The 20,519-nt window shown below is 42.9% G+C and overlaps 1 protein-coding gene across 2 annotated transcripts in view; it reads right to left on the bottom strand.

Moving 5' to 3' along the window:
* The window catches only part of LOC117359191 (fatty acid amide hydrolase-like), a 110,187-nt gene that overhangs the window by 73,106 nt on the left and 16,562 nt on the right, over positions 1–20,519 (bottom strand). For both annotated transcript variants that reach the window (XM_033941520.1, XM_033941519.1), the window contains exons 4-8: positions 18,850–18,990; positions 9,898–9,966; positions 9,208–9,328; positions 7,628–7,720; positions 2,104–2,264 (exon numbers count right to left, since the gene is read on the bottom strand). In XM_033941520.1, coding sequence (XP_033797411.1) covers positions 2,104–2,264; positions 7,628–7,720; positions 9,208–9,328; positions 9,898–9,966; positions 18,850–18,990 — 585 coding nt within the window. The remainder of the gene's footprint in view (positions 1–2,103; positions 2,265–7,627; positions 7,721–9,207; positions 9,329–9,897; positions 9,967–18,849; positions 18,991–20,519) is intronic.

The following is a 20,519-nucleotide window of genomic DNA, read 5'->3' as shown; positions in this document are numbered from 1 at the left end:
TGATATTTTGTTTACCTTGACCCACCCACATCGTTCTTTGACGGAGGCGCTTCGTGTTTTGACTACATTTGGTGTGGTGGCTGGCTTTAAAATTAACATCGAAAAATCTGAATTGCTTAACGTTTCCCTTCCGGACTTGTTGGTGACGGATTTACGTGCTAGGTTCTCGTTTCGATGGGCGGCTAAATCCATTAAATACCTTGGTGTGCGTATATCTAGAAGACTTACTGACCTTTTTGAATTGAATTACCCTCCGTTGCTAAGAACTGTATTTGCTGATCTGGATCGATGGGAAGGATTGAGATTGTCTTGGATGGGTAGGATTAGTGCTTTGCGTATGAATGTGCTGCCTCGTTTTTTGTATCTGTTCTCCTGCCTACCTCTCTCGGTTCCTAAACGGTTCTTGCTTAGGCTACAAAGGCGGGCCTTTGCTTATATCTGGACACGTAAACCCCCTAGGGTGCGGAGGGAGCGTATGTACTGGGACAGATTACATGGGGGAATGGGTGTTCCTGATTTTTCTACATATTACTATGCATCCCAACTGCAGGGACTGTTTCATTGGGCATATCCCTCCCAGCGCTGGGTCTCACTAGAACAGGCCTTACAACCTACTTACCCTTTGGCAGCAGTGCCCTGGCTGTCTTTTGATATCCTTCGGGATCTGCAGACTGGGACATCTTATGGGATGGAATGTACTTTGCATGCGTGGAGCCGGGTTCGACGAGCTTGGTTCCCACGTCAGCGCTATTTTTATGCTACTCCCATTAGATTTGCCCCTGATTTTCTGCCTGCTAAAGATACTGGGATTTTTCGGCGTTGGGAAATGGAGGGTCTTAGGGTCCTAGGTCAGCTGGTAGTGGGTGGACAACTGGTACCCTTTGCTGCCTTACAATCTATATATGATCTCCCCTCGACTGATTTTTTCGCCTATGTCCAACTTCGAGATTTTATGGTAAAGAGGGTGATCCCGGAATGGGAAGGGGCAGACTCTGCTTTCTTACAAGTTTTTAGGATGGGATCTGGGGTGGGCCTTATTTCCCGTCTCTATAGGGCTCTTTTATACACTAGACCACAGGCCCACACATATGAACATCGTTGGGAACTCTTGCTGGGGAGGGCCTTGGATTATCGACAATGGGACTGTCTTTATGGTACACTGCTGAGAGTCTCCTTGGCATCTCCCTTAGTGGAGCAGGGGTATAAGATGCTATTTCAGTGGTACCTCACGCCAGAAAAGGTGCATCGTTTCTATCACTGTGGGAACGGGCACTGTTGGCGCAATTGTGGGTGTCTGGGCTCCTTTGGGCATGTGTGGTGGGATTGTATTAAGATTGTACCTTTTTGGAAGATGGTTCAACGACTGCTGATTGATGTGTTACGCTTACCCATCCTATTGCGTATGGAAACATTTTTACTTAACTATCCTTTGGGAAGTTTGGATGTGGATCAGAATCATTTTGTGGCCCTGGTTGCTACGGCAGCCAGACTTTTAGTGGCTACATATTGGAAGCGGGACTCTTTGCCTTCTCGTACTGAATTGTTACATAAGATTGACCAAATTTACTTGATGTCCAAATTGACTGCTTTAAATAATGATTCCTGTGGAACGTTTCATCGACAGTGGTCTCGTTATAGCTCCTGGCGAGGTCTACTTTGAAACTTTTCTTATTTTCCTTTTTCATCTTCCTTTGTTTTAGGCTTATATTGTATCACTCGGTGGGGGGGGTGGGGGGGCTCTGTTGTTTCATATGGGCAATGTACTTTTGCTGTTGGCATACTGCCTGTGTACTGTTTTCATTTTGTTTAATAAAATTTTAAACTTCAAAAAAAAAAAAAAAAAAAAAAAAAAAAAAAAATCATGTTTATTGTCTGTGTCCAAAATTTTATTTTTTATATTATTTCCACTATTTTGCCTGGCATTGAAGTCAGGCTTATAATTTCCCGCCAACCTTCAAGTACTACAGATGATTTTAGCAACAGGTTATTTATTTTGTCTATGCCTTACTTTTCATTTTTACAACATAGATTTGTATGGGCTGTGTCAGTGGTAAATCACCTTGCCTATAATATACCAAAGACAATGAGTATAGCTCATGTTACCTGTTAGGGTTACAACCAGTGGTTCCTGTGCCCAACTCATGCATGTTTGACACTCCAATAATTACAGCACCAGCTTCCCGCAGTTTCGTTGTCACTGTAGCATCTTCAACCTCGGGCTCTGTGCCAAGGCATGTTGTCCCAGCCCGATGATAGTACGGTACCTGAATGGCAAAAGCCCAGCAGTGAGTTATGGAATTCTTTGTTCTGTTTGTCAGTCATTGCCAGTGTGCATACCCTCCTTGGCACGGTGCATGAAGGGCAATAAACTAAATTTTGGACTGCCACACAGAAAACTCTTCCTGTCTCCTCCCTCCCAGGCAAGTCTGGCATCTCATCACCCCCCCCCACCCCACCCCCCCGCCACTCCAGCATGGTTTCTTAGACTTAACTTGGTGGCTGGCAGTGGCAGTGCCTGTGCCTCTAGCTGGCCCTGGCCTATTCATTTTCCTCTGGTGCAGCATCCTGATCTCAGTGGGTAGGAAGCAACAGAGAAAAGGCCCAGGAGATAGTATGTTGAATGCTGCTGCTAGCCAGCCACAGAGTCATGCTGGGGAGGGGAAGGCAGAGAAGAGATGCTGGGACCTTTGGGGAACATGGAGGAGGAAGAAGTACAAATGTTTAAAAATACCCTAACATTCTATAGCTTTGAAATTTTAAAATACTCTGAATAGAAAAGGAGCCATTCAAAAGATGTTCTACTTAAAACATGCCATCTGTGTCACTGCAAACCATACTCGGTGGTTACTGCCACTTCTGTGAATACCCACCAAAATAACAAAATTCCAGTGATATGGAATGTACTAAATAGGGGGTGTCAGATTGACCATTCTTACAAATCTTAGATGTGAAACGAAGACGTCTTCGTTTTCGTTTCACATCTAAGATTTGTAAGAATGACTTCTGTGAATAGGCAACTGAAAGATAAGCTCTATGGAACATGAAACTCTTTTACCTCAAGTGTATAGATTTCCCAGTATAGTATTCAAAATAGCTCCCTAAAATCTCTATGAATTAGGGCTGCATTTCGATTAAAGTCTTAATTGTGATTAATTATGCAATTAAAGGTAAGTTATTTTTCTCCCCACTGCAGGTCCTTGTGACATTGGGCAAAATTGCTTTCCATTGCCCTGTGCCAAAAGGAGTTGCAGTGGGGATTTAAAAAAAAAAAAACCCAAACATACCTTTAATTATATGATTAATCATGATTCAAATACTAGTTTACATTGCTAGTAAAAGTAATTTTAATATTTGAGTCTCAAATATCACAACTCAGCTGTAAAATAAAGTATTTGGTACAACAACCCATAGTGTGTATACAGTATAGTCGTCATTGTCAATTTGCAGCAAACAGTAAGTATATTCCTCCCTATTATCTATGGCCTTCCCCAGCCCCCTGAAAAATTAGTATTTAGAATGGCCGATGGCCTGGATGCTTATGACCTCAAGCCATCCCTAATAACAAATACCAATAAACAGATCATGGAAACCCTCATCTCCACCCTACTCTCTCTTCTATCCATCCTGTCAGAAAATCCCCTAATACAATCCCCTTGAATGGGGATTATGTCCTACGTCAAACCTAGTAATTTTAATTTTTAAAAATTGCTATTGTTTTTTGGAGAAGGTGGTAAAGGAATAAAAGGAGAATTGAAGATAAGACTGAGGAGAGAGGAGGGAGATACTCAGTGGCGTACCAAAGGGGGGCGATCCGCCCCGGGTGCAGCCTTAGGGGGGGTACACAGCTGGCAAGGTCCGGAAAATGATCAATCGCCAAGGCAAAGTGAGTCGATCGTGGAGCCCATCCCGGGCTCCGTGATAGACTCACCTTGCCTTGGCGATAGACCATTTTCCGGACCTGGCCGGCTGTGCACCCCCGTAAGGCTGCCGGCAGAGAGGAAGTTCGGGCCAGCCAATCGCTGCCTGGCTGGGCGGAACTTCTTCTCCGACGGAAGAACTGACGTCAGGGAGAGGAATGCTGGTCGGCCCGATGCAGGGAAGCAGATAGAGCTTGGGGCAGCCGCAGCGGCGGCTTTGGGGCCTGTTCCCCGATGGTGGCAGCAGTGGCTTGGTGGAGGGCAGGGAGAAAGAAAGAAAGGGGGCAGGCAGGGAGACAGAAAGAAAACAGAAAAAAAAGAAAGGGGGCATGAAGAGAGAAAAAAGAAAGGGAGGCAGGGAGAAAGAAAGGGCAGGGAGAGAGGAAGAAAAAGTTGGGAGAGGGAATGAGGTCTGGAGGAGAGGAAGCATACAGGCTGGATGCACAGTCAGAAGAAGAAAGTGCAACCAGAGACTCATGAAATCACCAGACAAGGTAGGAAAAATGATTTTATTTTCAATTTAGTGATCAAAATGTGTCTGAATTTATATCTGCTGTCTATATTTTGCACTATGGCCCCATTTTACTAAACCGCAATAGCGGTTTTTAGTGCAGGGAGCCTATGAGCGTCGAGAGCAGCCCTGGGCATTTAGCGCAGCTCCCTGCGCTAAAAACTGCTATTGTGGTTTAGTAAAAAGGGAGAGGGTATATTTGTCTATTTTTGTATGGTTGTTACTGAGGTGACAGTGCATAAGAGTCATCTGCCTTGACCTCTTTGAAAAAACCCCAGAATAGGAATGATAATTAACATTTTCTCAGCGTACAGTGTGCTTTGTGTTTTTTTTTAATTTTATTGTTGGTAGATCATTTTGACTTGGTCATTTTAAAAGTAGCTCGCACGCCCAAAAAGTGTGGGCACCCCTGAGCTAGAGCGTTGAAGCTGTGTGTGGCTGCCGTAAAGGTCATCTCTGACACAACCAGAAGTTGCATCAGAGACGACATTTATGGCAGCCATATGCAACTACAACGCTCCAGCTGCTGTAAGAAGGCATTTAGACATCGCCGGCCACAGGGCAGGGAGGCTTTTTGGACCGGACCTGTTGTCCGGGGTGGGGGGGGGGGGGCGTTGCAGATCTTGTTGCCAAAATTGGAAAGGTGAGGAAGGGAGAAAGATGGGCCTGTGGTGGATGGAGAGATTGAGAGAAGGGGGCAGATGATGGAAGTGGGTAGAAAGGGGAGAGAGAAGAGGTCAGATGATAGAAGTGGGGAGAAGGGAGAGCAAATGCTAAATGGAAGTGGAGAAAGAGAACACATACTGGATGGAAGGAGGGATAAAGAAAAAGGACATATGCTGGATGGAAGAAGAAGATAGAGTTAGTGAGATAGTGGAGGGGGTGAAGGTGGCATGCTGTAGGTAGACATAATGAAAAGAGGGAAATTGAGGACTGCATAGTAAGAAAGAATTTAATTTAAATGAAGGCAGAAAATAAAGAAGGAAGACCAGAGAAGGGAAGGGAAGAGAGAGAGATGCCAGAGAATGGGGAAGGAGACGGAGATATCAGATCTGAGCAGAGGAAATGAGAAGAGAGAGATGCTAAAACCCACAGGGGGAGGGAAAGAGAGATGAAAGGAGAAAGATGCCAGACCATGAGGGAACAGAGAGAAGATGATGGATGCCAGACCAAAGGGGGGGGGGGTCTAGAGGAGAGATGGAATGGGGAGGCATACAGTTTCTGGAAGGGGCATAGAAGGAGAGAAGATGCCATAAAGGGAGGGGCAGAGAGATGGCGGACAGTGGATGGAAGGAAGACAGCAACAAAAAGATGAGGAAAGCAGAAACCAGAGAAGACAAAGGTAGAACAAAAATTTTCTATTTATTTATTGCTTTAGGAGACATATGTCACTGTTTCTGTGGTGTTGCATTTTATGCAGAGTCCAGCTTCTTGCTGGTTCAATTTAACCTTTGTCTATGTATTTCTATTTTATCCCCCTTTTACAAAACTGTTGTGCGTTTTTTAGCGCCAGCCGTGGTGGTAGCAGCTCTGATGTTCAGAATTCTATGAGCGTCAGAGCTGGTTACCACCGTGGCTAAAATCCACACTACAGTTTTATAAAAGGGGGAGGGGTTAGTTTGTGATGACATATTCCATACTAGGCAAAGGTGTTTTCTGTGTTCTGTGTGTTCGAAACACATGGTTTTCTGTTAGGATTGACGGTATAGGATTGATCTGTTCTGGTCTGGCTTGTTTAGTTTTACAATGGGTGTACTGATGTACTGCTCACTGCAATATGTAAGATGCTGCCTTTTCCTAGATACTCATGTGTGACGTGTGGCTTGTTACTAAAAATCATGTTTTTCGTAAAGATGGGGGGGTGCCAAAAAATGATGGGCCCCGGGTGTCACATATGCTAGGTACGCCACTGGAGATACTAAATTGAGGGAAAGATGATGGTATTGGAATCAGATATGCTGGATCACAGGAGGTGATGTAATCCCCCCCCCTACACACACACACACATCATATCCTCCTTACAGTCCCTGCATTAGAGATTTTTTATGCTGTTTATTATATTAATTCATCTGCTCAATAGGAAGAAAAAAAAGAATTGGTGGGAATATTGGGGTCTCAATATACTATATCCAACTAAAATTCAATATCAAGTTTTAAGTTTAGTTTATTCTTGATATACCGCAGTTCATAAAATATCAAATAGCAAAATTCTGGGTGTCACCTTAGACTCTTCTCTATCCTTCAACGAACATCTCCAATCCCTGGTGAAAAAATGCTTCTTCAGCCTTCACATGCTAAGGAAAGTCAGACCCTATTTTCACCAAAAACACTTCGCAGTCCTAATACAATCCATCATCCTCTCCAGATTGGATTATTGCAATTCTATCTACCTCTGCCTAACCAAGAAAAGCCTCCACAGACTTCAGCAGATTCAGAACGCCGCAGCTAAGCTTGTTTTTGCGAAAAGCAAATTTGATCACGTCTCACCACTCCTGTCTAAGCTCCATTGGCTCCCAGTAATCCCCAGGATCCACTTCAAATGTGCGTGTCTGGCCTACAAGATCCTACATGGCATCCTTCCTGCCGTTATCCCTCTATCCTGGAACTCCCCAACCCCTACTTCCTCCAGATCCTCCCAAATTTTTAAACTATCCTTCCCTTCCATAAAAGGTATTTCCCATGTAGGCAAACTTGGGTCATCCCTCCCCTTTCGAATCACTGAGATCTGGAATAACCTCACCTCCCCTCTCCGAACCTCAAGCTCCCTCCAACTCTTCCGCAAACACCTAAAAACCTGGCTATTCTCAAAACTGTAACACTTCCCCCCTCTTAGGCCTCTCACCTTCCCCCTTTACACCTAACTCTTTAATCTCTCCACTGTAGCTCCTCTCTCATCTTTCTTCCTGTAAACCGTGCCGAGCTCCGCATTCGTGGAGATGGTGCGGTATATAAACCCAAGGTTTAGTTTAGTTTAGTTTAAATGTGGTTTACATAAAAATTCCAAATGTTATAGTGAGAGAGCAAAGGATATAAGAGAGGGAGTAAAGCTGGAGAAGAGTAGAACTACAAATATACGGCGTACATGCAGCATTTGCACACTTCTCTGCATATATCTGTGTGTTCACTTATAAGTATGCATGCCTGCCTGCTAGCCATAGCAAATTCTGCTAGCTCATCAGCCAGCCTGAGGAAAGCATACCACTTTGATCTCCTCCTTTAGACAGACAGGAATCCCATCCAGCATTGAGAGGGGTGTTCTATCCCTATAACGAGCTGTTGAGGCCTCTGCCATCTGAGAAAACATAAAATAAGATGAGATATCACTCTAACTGTGTTTTTATCACTGGTAATTCCCACTGCTGAAGAGCTGAAACAGAAGGTGTGCCACCATTCCTTTTGGCTCAAGCCAACAAAGTAGGACAAAGCATTAATTTCCACATCCAACCCACAGAAAACCTGTCAAGACTTCAGATCAGATGGGTATAAAGATGATTAACCGATTTTATATTACTCCAATCTGAATATTTTTATATAAACCTAGTACCATCAAGGTTTACTACTTTTTCCTCTCTTTTATTTTTAGATTTTTATAAAATATCGTCAGTTATGTAATAACATTTGCGGTATGTTATGTTCATTCCTCCTTCCCTTTAATATATAACGTTAGGAAGGAAAGGGAATCATTTTGAGACATCATTACACACATAAGCAAAAAAAAAAAGTGTTTTTCAATATATTAAGGGGAAGGGAAGGAGGAATGAACATAAATGATTATGAAAAATGTGACACAGGATGTGGACCTGAAATGATATATAGATCATAAGAGGTCCTATGATTTGCTTTTCAGTATACTATATGTTCATTCTTCAGTATTAGTCAAGTGTTCCAAGGGAAGCTTTACGTGTTATTACATAACTGATGTTATTTTATAAAAATCTAAAAATAAAAGAAAGGAAAAAGTAGTAAACCTTGAAGGTACTGGGTTTATATAAAAGTATTCAGATTGGAGTAATATAAAATCAGTTAATTATCTTTTTACCCATTTGTTCTATACAAGATTTTGATGTGGGTTGGATGTTTTTTGAAGCTGTTTTTTGACACAAGACTTCAGATCAGAACATCTCAGCACAGCTTGTGTGCTAGATTTCTGTCCCACCTTGTAGTAGTTCTGGTCTAGTCCATTAGGACTTGGGCTCCTACCCCTGCTACCCCCTCGCTCTGTAAATTAGTGCTGCCTGATTCGCAATTCACTTTGGGTGAATCGATTTGAATCAATTTGGTTTGGCAAACAATTGAACTCACCGATACAAATCGGCCCCGAGACCCATTCACGGTGTTCATGCTTTCCCTCTGCCACCACCCACCAGAGTTGTTCCCATCTAATGTAACTTTCTGTTTTGCAAAACCGGAAGTTACATCAGAAGAACTTGGGAGCGCCGCACGGACCTTGTGCTGGCTCTCTACTTTGTGCCATGGAAGCATTTCTCCTGTCCTCCCCACGATTCCACAGTGTAAGTTTGAGAATCGGGCAAGGGCGCTGGGGAAGCTGAGAATCGGGCAGGGGGGCTGGGTAAGCTCTGGGGATGATTTGCTTTGGGGAAGCTGTGAATCTGTTTCTAACTAATTTTACAGCTATGTTATAAATTTGGATTTTCATATTTTTGACATGATATTGCCTTGGTTAAATAAAATGTTTAAATTTAAAAAGCTGTGTCATTGAAAGTGAATCAAATCAAAAAAAATTTTCCCTGAATTGGACAGCACTACTGTAAATCATACCTTCAGTATGTGGTCTCTGTTCCATTGTACGATAGCACAGAGAGGAGGATTGGACTTCTCACTATCCTCCAGAGCATAGAGGATGTTCTGAGCAACCTGTGATGGGGTCAGCATGCCCGACCTACAGTAAAGAAAGACTTAATGTAGTTATTCCTCCCACAGATTGCTATGCACCGGGGCTTTCACTTCAGTTGGCCCTAGGACTGAGAAGAAGCCACTTGAGATCTTGTAACCAATGATCAGTTCCAGGATAATGGAATCAACATGTTTTCAGATGACAAAGGGAGAAATAAACATAGATAGGGGTGAGGTTCTACTGTAGAAAAACAATTCCAATATTCCTTTAGGAACTGCTAATAATGAACGAATATGCAGAAACTAAAATCCAGGCCAGCAAGGGAGACAAAATGACATACCAAGTGACCAAGTTTATTTTTCATTTGATATATCACTAAATGGGGAGAAAAAGATTATTTCCAGATAGACACACTACCACTGAAGCTGAGAGGCCAAACCTTCAGGACACTACAAAACAGGGCAATGGGGGTGGGGGGGCCTATTTGAGGAATCTCTTCTCTTATCATTTTGGGGTGGGTCTTTTACCCAAACTGTCCCCACTGACTGTATGTCCCCCTTACCATACCTCAGCACTCCCCTACTCTCAAAAAACACGTCCAAGTTCCTGCTTACCGATAGGAGTCTATATAGTCACGAATCCCATTGAAGTGAAAACCAGTAGAAGCTGGAGTTGGACTGACCCTGCAGTGAAAGAAGAAAAAAAAAGGAAACGGAAAAAGCTGAAGCAGCAGACTGCTCCCTGTTCCTCCTCAGACAGCAGCATTGTTACATTAGATTTCTATGGAGAAGATTCTCAAAGCTTCACAGTAAAAAACAATGGGCCACTGTCAAAGCCATTCTTGTAACGATTTTAAAAAGGTGAGCCATTCTTCAAAAACAGCACATGCAAATGAGGTTCACGGAGGGAGCATAGTCTCATTAAATTTACTTGAGATGAGTTGCTGGTGGTAGAAATCAGCACACACGCAGAATACACCCACATTAAAATAAATAAATAAATAAATATATCAATGATCGGCAGGAGAGATTCCCACTCTCCTGCCATGTCACACAACCTCCTGACACCCCCTGACAGCGGAGAGATGCCCACTTTCTCCCGCCGCATTGCACAACTTCCTGACACCCACCTCTGGCAGCAGGAGAGATGCCCACTACCTCCTGCCATCACCCAATCTCCCTGACTCTACACCCCCCATAGGAGGGATAAGTAACCTCAGGATGCATTGAGTAGGGGAAAGCCTGCCATTTTGTAAGAGGTGGGCCTGCTAGCCAGAGCAGAGCAGCTGGACTTCCTGAATAAGATAGGGAGGGGCGAGGCGATCGTCGAGGGCACGGGTGGGAGTTGGGCGATGGCAGGAGAGAGTGAGCATTTTTCCTTCTGCAGGCCCCCATCCACCAGGGGGGTGACGGCAGAAAAGAGTGGGCAACTCTCTTGTCGATCTTCAATTTGTGTATGTCTGTTTTATTTTAATTTGCTTGGGGGGGGGTGTCTCAGCTGTCAAACCTTACTTTCCTGTCAGTGCCCAAGCCAATCAGTGCTCAGGCACTGATCAGAAAGTAAGGCCACAACAGCTCAGACCTCACATGTGGCACAACAAGGTTAGGGAATCACTCAATGATTATAGAGGATCACTTGGAGTGCTCATTTTAATATTAATGACCTTGTTGTACTACATTTGCATGGTAGTATCGGAGACTGCTAGAAAACTCGGAAAACACCACGGTAAGCCGTTTTGATAATCTGCCACTGAAATGCATGCACACTACACCAACTGGAACTAGTTTAGCGAGCATGTTAAAGGCACATTTTAGTTTTGAGAATCTTCCTTATGTGTGCTAAGCACAATGCCTTGCAACCTTATCTGGGTTCTCTCTCTTTTTGGGGTTCCTCTGGTAGTTTTCTTCTCCTTAATGCAAACAATACTAATATTTATTAGCAGCACTATCCCATGCTAAGTATGTATGCACTGTATCTCCTTGTCCTAAATGGCTTTACAGTCTCAGGGGGCAACTCTAAAAGCTGATGCCTAGAGATAGGTGCCGCTTAAGTGTGTCAAATGTGCCATTGACAGGTAAGGGCTTATATGTCATCAAGCACTATTCTATAAGGTAGTGCTAAATGCCATTGTACCTAACTGCAAAGGGACATACACATGTGGAAGGAGGAGCAGGGGTACGCCCCGAGTGTCTCTTCCAGGTACATACTGTACATAGTTTATAGAATACCATAAACTACACACATCAGCTGGCACTGCTCATCTTATGCCTGCTATGAAGAGGGTACTGTAGGTGCAATTAGAAAACAAACAACAAAAATAAATAAATCACTCAGACAGCATCCTGGGGTGCCAAGAGAAAAAGGTCAGCGCCGGAGCAGTGTGCGACTGAGTTTTGCTGCAGCGTGGTCAGGCCCAGGACAGAGTTAATTCTGACCCATCCCCCCCCTGAGTGGCATTATCCTGGGTTACTGAGAGAAAAGGCCCCGACTAGAAGTGTACGACTGAGGTTTGCTGCAGCTACACCAGAGAGGAAAGGAATTCAAGGTTCTGCTGGTATTGGACAATGCCCCCGGACACCCTGAACTACATGAGTTCAGCACTGAAGGTGTCGAGGTCATCTACATGCTCCCCAACACAACATCTCTCATCCAGCCTCTTGTCCAGGGGGTAATAAGGATATTCAAGGCACACTACACATGGTATTCAATAGAGAGGATTGTCCATGCAATGGAAGAAGACCCCCAATGTGGAGCACATCATGAAACTGTGGAAGGACTTCACTATTGCAATGTCATTAATGTTATTGAAAGAGTGATGAAAGCTGTCAAGCCACAGACAGTGAACTTGTGCTGGAAGAATCTTTGGCCTGAATATGTAAATGAGTTCATCATCGTTACCACACACAGAACCAGTCAAAGAAAATATGAAAGACATTATGGACCTGGTAAAGAAGGTGGCTGCGGAAGGCTTTCAAGATATGGATCCGGGGGATAGTCAAGACTTAATAGATACCAGAGCTGACAAATTAACAGAAGATGATCTAACTGACCTGACTGTTCCCGAAGGAGAGGCAATATCAGATGAAGAGGATGGAGAAGAAGAACAAGTGCCAAAAGACAAGTTTACATTGGACAATATTGCAGAGGGTCTGTGTAGGTTCAATGCTGTCATGGCCTATTTTTATGACATCGACCCATCCATTGGTACATGCCTTGAAGGTGAAGGAGTTAGCAGAGGCAGCAATGTCTACATTCATGATTATATATAAAGAAATGAAGAAGCAGAAGAGCCAGACTGAAATCACAAAGTATTTCCAGAAGATACCGAGAGTCCCTGTCTCTCCATTCACCTCTTCCAAATTAGCCACCCATGAGGAGGCACCCCCTTTGCCTCCTCCTCCTCCTCCTCTCACATATGGAACATATACAGGATGATGAGAATGAAGACACCAATGATCCACTTCCACTGCCTGAGGAGGCACCTGGTGCTCGCTTATCCTCTTTGTCTCCCCCCTCCTGCACTGCATGCGGAACATGTATCAGACATCTCCTGAATGATCAGAATGTGTTACCGTATTATTCAACATTATTAAGAATTACAATACTGTATATGAATACCATATATGAACCTGTGTTTAACAAAAGCAAAGAAGTGGGTTTTAATTTTGTGCCCTGATATATTCTATATTGGTGAATTTTCCGTGATTTAATGGGATTACAATATATGCTTGTATGTGATCAGTTCTATAATATTAGAATTTTACTGTTAAAGTGTACAGTACAATGCAAGAACTTAGAAATATAGAAAAATGACGGCAGAAAAGGGCCATAGTCCATCAAGTCTTCCCACTCTATTGACCCTCCCCCTTAACCCTCTGAGAGATCGCACTCTGATGACCCATCCCCTTAACTCTACCCTCTTAGAGATCCGACATGGGCATCCCATTTATTCTTAAAATCTGGCACGCTGTTGGCCTCGACCACCTGCAATGGAAGATCATTCCAATGATTAACCACTCTTTCGGTAAAGAAATACTTCCTGGTGTCGCCATGAAATTTTCCGCCTCTGATTTTCAGCGGATGCCCTCTTGTGGCCGAGAGCCTTTTAAGAAAGAAAATATCATCTTACACCTTGAGACAACCAGTGATATACTTAAATGTCTCAATCATGTCTCCTCTCTCCCTGCGTTCTTCGAGAGAGTATAGCCGCAATTTGTTCAGCCTTTCTTCGTACGAGAGATCCTTGAGCCCCGAGACCATCCTGGTGGCCATTCTCTGAACCGACTCAACCCTCAGCATATCTTTACGGTAATGTGGACTCCAGAATTGTACACAGTACTCCAGATGAGGTCTCACCATGGTTCTGTACAATGGCATTAGGACCTTGGGCTTCTGGCTAACAAAACTTCTACGGATGCAACCCAGCATTTGTCTAGCCTTGGATGAAGCCTTCTCCACTTGATTGGCAGTTTTCATGTCTTCACTAATGATCACACCTAAATCTCGTTCTGCTGCAGTTCTAGCCAAGGTCTCACCATTCAATGTGTACGTTCTGCACGGATTATTGTTGCCAAGGTGCAATCATTCTATGTTCGCGGATATGGAGGAAATGTTTTATTATTCACAAATTTACAATATTCACAAGGGCTATATCTCAAATCCCGCAAATATGAAAGGAAAAAGTTATTCATTAATTTTTGGTATTTGTGAGGGGGCTACACCCCTAGCCCCCACGAATATGGAGAGAAACCTGTACTAATTACAAAATATAAAAATACATATATATATTTGTTAATACTACAAAAATTGGAAAATTTCAGTTTCAAAGTTAGTGGCCGAAGTATAAACAACCTGCGCTATGCAGATGATACAGCGCTCATCACCAGCAGCAAAGACAACATGCTGTATTTACTGAGAAAAATCAAAGCCGAAAGTCATAACATGGGATTAGAACGGAACATAAACAAGATCAAGATCATGAACCCAGAAAATGATGAAGATTTTGAGCTTGAAGGAGACAGAATAGAAGTTTTAAAGGATTTCAATGGGCTCTTTCGTAAAGAGAGAAGCAACTAACAGGGAAGAAATACTCCACAGAATAGTACTTAGTTGCTCTTCAATGAAGGCTCTAGACAAAGTATACAAAGGCAAGGAAATTGATCAGATTTGTCTATGCACTCATTTTCTCAATGGTCAATTAAAGATGCAAAAGCTGGACACTACAGAAACAAGATAGAAAGAAGATCGACTCATCTGAGTTTTGGTGCTGGAGAACGATTTTATGCGTACTGTGGAATGCCATAAGAACATAAGAATTGCCGCTGCTGGGTCAGACCAGTGGTCCATTGTGCCTAGCAGTCCACTCCCGCGGCGGCCCTTAGGTCAAGGACCAGTGCCCTAAATGAGTCTAGCCTTACCTGCATTCATTCTGGTTCAGCAGGAACTTGTCTAACTTTGTCTTGGATCCCTGGAAGGTGTTTTCCCCTATAACAGCCTCTGGAAGAATGTTCCAGTTTTCTACCATTCTCTGGGTGAAGAAGAACTTCCTTATGTTTGTACGGAATCTGTCCCCTTTTAACTTTAGAGAGTGCCCTTTCGTTCTTTCTACCTTGGAGAGGGTGAACAACCTGTCTTTATCTACTAAGTTTATTCCCTTCATTATCTTGAATGTTTCGATCATGTCCCTTCTCAGTCTCCTCTTTTCAAGGGAAAAGAGGCCCAGTTTCTCTAATCTCTCACTGTACGGCAACTCCTCCAGCCCCTTAACCATTTTAGTCGCTCTTCACTAGACCCTTTCGAATAGTACTATGTCCTTCTTCATGTACGGCGACCAGTGCTGGACGCAGTATTCCAGGTTGGGGCATACCATGGCCTGGTTCAGCGGCATGATAACTTTCTCCAATCTGTTTGTGATCCCTTTATTAATCATTCCTAGCATTCTGTTTGCCCTTTTCACCGTCATCGCACATTACGCGGATGGCTTCATTGTCTTGTCTACCAGTCTTGTTAACCATATACGTTGAAGCTAAGTACTTCACGATTATATATATATACCATAATGGGAGAGTATTGCATAAGAAATTAAGATCACTAAATAAGATCACTAAACTATTCAAAAGTGTAAAATTTATAAAAATCACTTAAGAAGAGAGTGTATGGGACCAATGATAGCTCACTTTGTAGTTATTAGCCTTGAAAAGAATGTCGAACTTATAACTGTGAGCGCTTGAGACCCCTTTTACCTCTCTATATTACCTAGCTTAGGTTGATACAGACTTGTGTTGTAGCCAATCTTAAAGATTTCAGTGTGTTTCACAAGAGTTTGAAGAATTATTTATATTGTCTACTAGTACTCCCAAGTCTCTTTCCTGGGGGGGTCTCTCCGAGTACTGCACCAGACATCCTGTATTCGTGTATAAGATTTTTGTTACTGACATGCATCACCTTACACTTATCCACGTTAACCCTCATTTGCCATGTCGCAGCCCATTTCTCGAGCGTGCTTATGTCACGTTGCAGGTCTTCGCAATCCTTCTGTGTCTTCACTACTCTGAATAACTTTGTATTGTCTGCAAAATTAATCATCTCGCTTGTCGTACCAATTTCCAGGTCGTTTATAAATATGTTGAAGAGCACGGGTCCAAGAACCGAACCCGGCAGCACTCCACTCGTGACGCTTTTCCTGTCCGAGTATTGTCCATTTACCCCCACTCTGTTTCCTATCCACCAACCAGTTTTAAATCCACGTATTTCACCCTCGATTCCATGGCTTGCAATTTTTCGAAGTAGTCGTTCATGCGGGACCTTGTCGAACACCTTCTGAAAATACAGATATACAATGTCGATTGGGTCATCTTTGTCTATCTGCCTGTTTACTCCCTCAAAGAAGTGCAGTAAGTTCGTCAAGCAAGATCTTCCTTTGCTGAAGCCGTGCTAGCTGGTCCTCATCAGATTGTATCTGTCAAGGTGATCAATGATGCAGTCCTTTATCAGTGCCTCTACCATCTTTCCCAGTACCAAGGTAAGACTCACTGGTCTGTAGTTTCCCGGATCTCCCCTCAAACCTTTCTTGAAGATCGGCGTAACATTCGCCATTTTCCAGTCTTCTGAAATCCTTCCTGATTTGATCGACAGATTGGCTATTAGTTGGAGCAGTTCAGCTATAACCCCTTTCAGTTCCTTGATTACCCTTGGATGGATGCCGATGGAAGCTCAAATGGAAGCTCAAATGATGAAGTTACAACTGTCTAATTTTGGTCACACTGTCAGAAGAAAGAGATTACTGGAGGAGGACATCATGTTTGGGAAGATCAAAGAAACCAGACAATCAGATGGCTGGACATGTTGAAAACAACCATGGAGATGATGCTGGAGGACCTTACCGGACTAACACAAAACCGATTTCTTTTTAGATCTGTATTCATCAAGTTGTTAGAACTCGAACACAAGTTAATGGCAACTAACACACAGAAATACTACAAATATATTTGTTACACTACAGTATTTCCTGAGAAGATATCGCACAGCAGCAGTTATAAGGCTAATTACCAAGTGTCCCAGAATAACCAATACTTAGCAAGATAATAAACACATGACTAACTATACTCGAACTATAAAAAAGGTACTCCATCCTTGCCTTCAGGTCTGCAGCTCCAGCGTCTGGTGGTGATAAATTGATTCCTCTTTATGGCTTCTAGCTATACTCAGCAAGCTCTCTGTTTAGGTCCATATTCAGTCCAAGTCCTTGTCCTGCTGCAGCTGGAATCTCAGTCTGATAAGAGCCATAAATAATCCACAGCAAAATTCTTCCTTGTGTTGTACTTAGGTCTATGGACTGTGTCTTTATGTGCTATCTAGTAATTCAGTCCCTCTCCACAGAGAGATGTGCACGCCATCCAGTACCGTAATCTTCTTGGAGTGGAAGTGTGGCCTAGAGGTTAAAGTGACTGCCTCATCACCCTGAGGTTGCGAGTTTAATCCGTACTACAGCTCCTTGCGACTCTGGACAAGTCACTTAACAACTTCATTGTCCCAGGTACAAATGACAAAATAAGTACCTGTCTAAAATTTGTAAACTATTTTGATTGTGTAACCCAAAAGAAAAAGCAGTATTATCAAGTTCCATCCTCTTTACTCTCTTCCTTCTTTCCCCCTTCTCCACACCAAAACTAAACTGACTTCAGCTTGGTGTTGACTCTGTCCCGATCGTGCTCAGGACCAGACCAGCAAGTGATGGTGGGTTACACATAAGGAGAGACCAATGGGCTTCTGGATGGTGGTCCTTCACAGGAATGGTACAGAAAGTCTTACCAAGAAGATAGTAAGTGAACAGACTTCATTCTAATATCCATGTGAAGCTTGCTCCTCCACAGTTTTTCAGGAGATAAGACTGGGGGGGCCCAATGCAGGTGGCCAGCATGTCCTTGAATCAGTCAGCTGGTTCAGTGTTTACAGGCAGCATGCAGAATCAATGATGGTATTGTTCAGAAAAGATGGTTTATGGCCTAGCCAGGCCTACAAGAGTGATAGAGGGATACCCCTACAGTACACCAGTAAGAACCTAACACTAGTATTCTAGCACAGAATCTTGGTGTCAAGATGCCATAACAGATTGCCACTATGCACACAACATTGGGGTGGCTAGATTGACATGCCAGTTTGTAAGTGGGTATATGAGACAATTGGAGATAAAGTAACTTGCCCAAGATCACAAGGGTCAGGGGCAGAAGCAGGATTTGAACACAGATTTCCTGGTTCTTGGCCTATACACTTATTTCCTCTTCCATCTAGCCCAGGCACTGCAGTGACCACTTTCTGGCCAAAGTACAACTTACACAATGGCTAGAACACCCTCTGCCTCAGACCGCTATGATCTGGCCTCTGCAGCATCCTCAGACTGAGGAGAAGCAAGAACACCCTTCTAAAGCATTTATCATGAACCACCCAATGTACCAGGCTGTCCATTTATTGATAGTGAGAAGCCAATAACATAAAACCCATGGGGAAAGTTTTGCTCTATCGCCACCAGCTGCAGCAATGCCCAGGTGAATACATTACCTCTTAAGCACAATACAGGGTATGGAAAAGGTAACATGCAATAGGTCAGAAAAAGAGAGCAATTTTGGACATATCACATAGCCTCACATAGGGAGGTAGCTGGTTATAACTGAACTGTACACTGCAAATCTTTCAAGGTCACCCCACAGCTCTACGTGTATCCCTACAGAGCTATAATTAGAAAATGGATTCAGATTCTCTTAGATGGAGAAAGCATTATTGAAAAAATTCTGCACTGTTTTATTTAGAGCCAGAGGTCTTCAAGCACATAGGATGCTCCCTTTATTCACATCAGTCTGGTACAACACAGAAATTCATATATATCCACCACGTGAGAGTCACAATGCTGCACAACAGCATAGAAACCAAAGTGTTCACACCCATAGACCCCAAACTATCACTACAACGAGACACACACCTAAATGACCCACTGCCCTGTTTTCTTAAGAATTTTCTACAAAGTTAGTGGTAGAACCAAAGCACTGGCCAGATAACTCATCACCACTGACCTGGGCTCCATCAGCTCTTTCAGGATCTCCAATGGGGGCTTTCCCTCAGAGTTCCCCTTCCCTTCCTCTGGAGGAACCACTGGAAGAAAGATGGGATCCTCAGAAAAGGACAGAGTGCGCAGGAGATCAAAATGATTCAATCTGTAGTGGAGAAGTGAGCAGAGGGTAATTCTACTAACTATATGCTAAACAAACATTTCCACTGCTGACTCTAAGAAACTTCTAGGGGGAAAGGATAGCATTGGATAGCATTCTGCAAATATGAACCCCAGCGTGAGTTGCGTTCAGGTACTCACGCTGATCTAGTTATTCCATCAGTGAAACAACTATGATTGTCTGTGTCTAGAATTAGTATGTTCTCATGTATGGGCCCCTCAGGAGTGGAATAAGCTCCCAGGGTACATATGAAAGCAAACAAATTTGAGCAATTTTAAGAAAATGCTGAAAAAACATATCTTTTCTGTAGGATAAAATATGGGACCTAAACTGGTATGTGTTTAGGGGAGGCGCTGGTAGCCTCTTTGTGATTTTCATAGGGTTTTATATTATTTGTATGTGTTATAATGTTTGATATTGTTGAAATGTATGTGATTTTGATTATGTTTGTATCTTATTGTGACCCACCTTGGGAAAGACTAAATTTAAAAAAAAATGAAACAACAAAAAATATAATTATTGTAGAGACTACAAATGTCCTCAATAAGGAGATGGCTTCATTATAGAGGTTATTATACCTGAAAAAGATGAGCACCCTGGTCCCCAGCATAGGAACCAACTTTTCAAAATGATCAGAGGTTATTTTACACTCAATATAAATTACCTCCCTCCCTGGATTGGACACATCTTTAGCACCTACTATGGTCCATAGCTTTTACACAAAGGATTTAGACAAATAAGCCCTCAGAATTTTAAACACCTCTTCATAACTCAAACCTATTTTTTTCCATTCAGATTTTAACTTTTTTCAAATATATCAAAAGCATTAAAAATTCCAATAGCAATTACATCCAGGACATAGTTCCTTACATGTTAGAAATCAGTAAGGCAGTTACGTTAACTCACTAAAAGGTATTTCTCATCTAACCATTTGGGAAACAAACCCAAAATTACAAGAGAAAAAAAAAAGGAATAAGACTTGCAGGCTTGTTTAATGCAATAAAATTTTGCATGCAAAAAAACTGCATGGAAGTACAAGCTTGCGTGCTAACCATTTGAAGAGGAAGGGGGTCATTCCCAGCATGTTGCTATACCGTTACTAAACAGAAAAGTTCTTTACCATATATTCACAGTTAGTGTGGAGGAGGCACATGCATTCACACTAACTATGACAGTGATAGCATGTTTTAAATTATTGTGTGCTTAACTACAATGCATAGTCCATGCCTATTCTCTGCTCCTTAACAGGGCTTATAGCCTGGGAGGAATTCACCAAGGAGCGCTAAACACTAAGATACCCTTATTATTCCTAGGGGTGTCTTATCATTTAGCGCCCCTGGATGAATTATCCCCTTAGTATACTCGAATATAAACCGGGATTTTGGGGCCAAAAAACTGGCCCAAAAATGGGGTTCCCAGTTTATATTTGGGCCAATGCCCCCTCCCAGAATTTTTTAGGCTGCGGCCGCCAGGCTCTCCCCCTCTCCTCCTCCCTGCCCTATCATACCTCTGAT

The sequence above is a fragment of the Geotrypetes seraphini genome, chromosome 4, assembly GCF_902459505.1.
Source record: "Geotrypetes seraphini chromosome 4, aGeoSer1.1, whole genome shotgun sequence".
Lineage (NCBI taxonomy): Eukaryota > Metazoa > Chordata > Amphibia > Gymnophiona > Dermophiidae > Geotrypetes > Geotrypetes seraphini.
The sequence above is the reverse complement of the archived record's forward strand: the minus strand, read 5'-3'. Positions and strand labels throughout refer to the sequence as shown.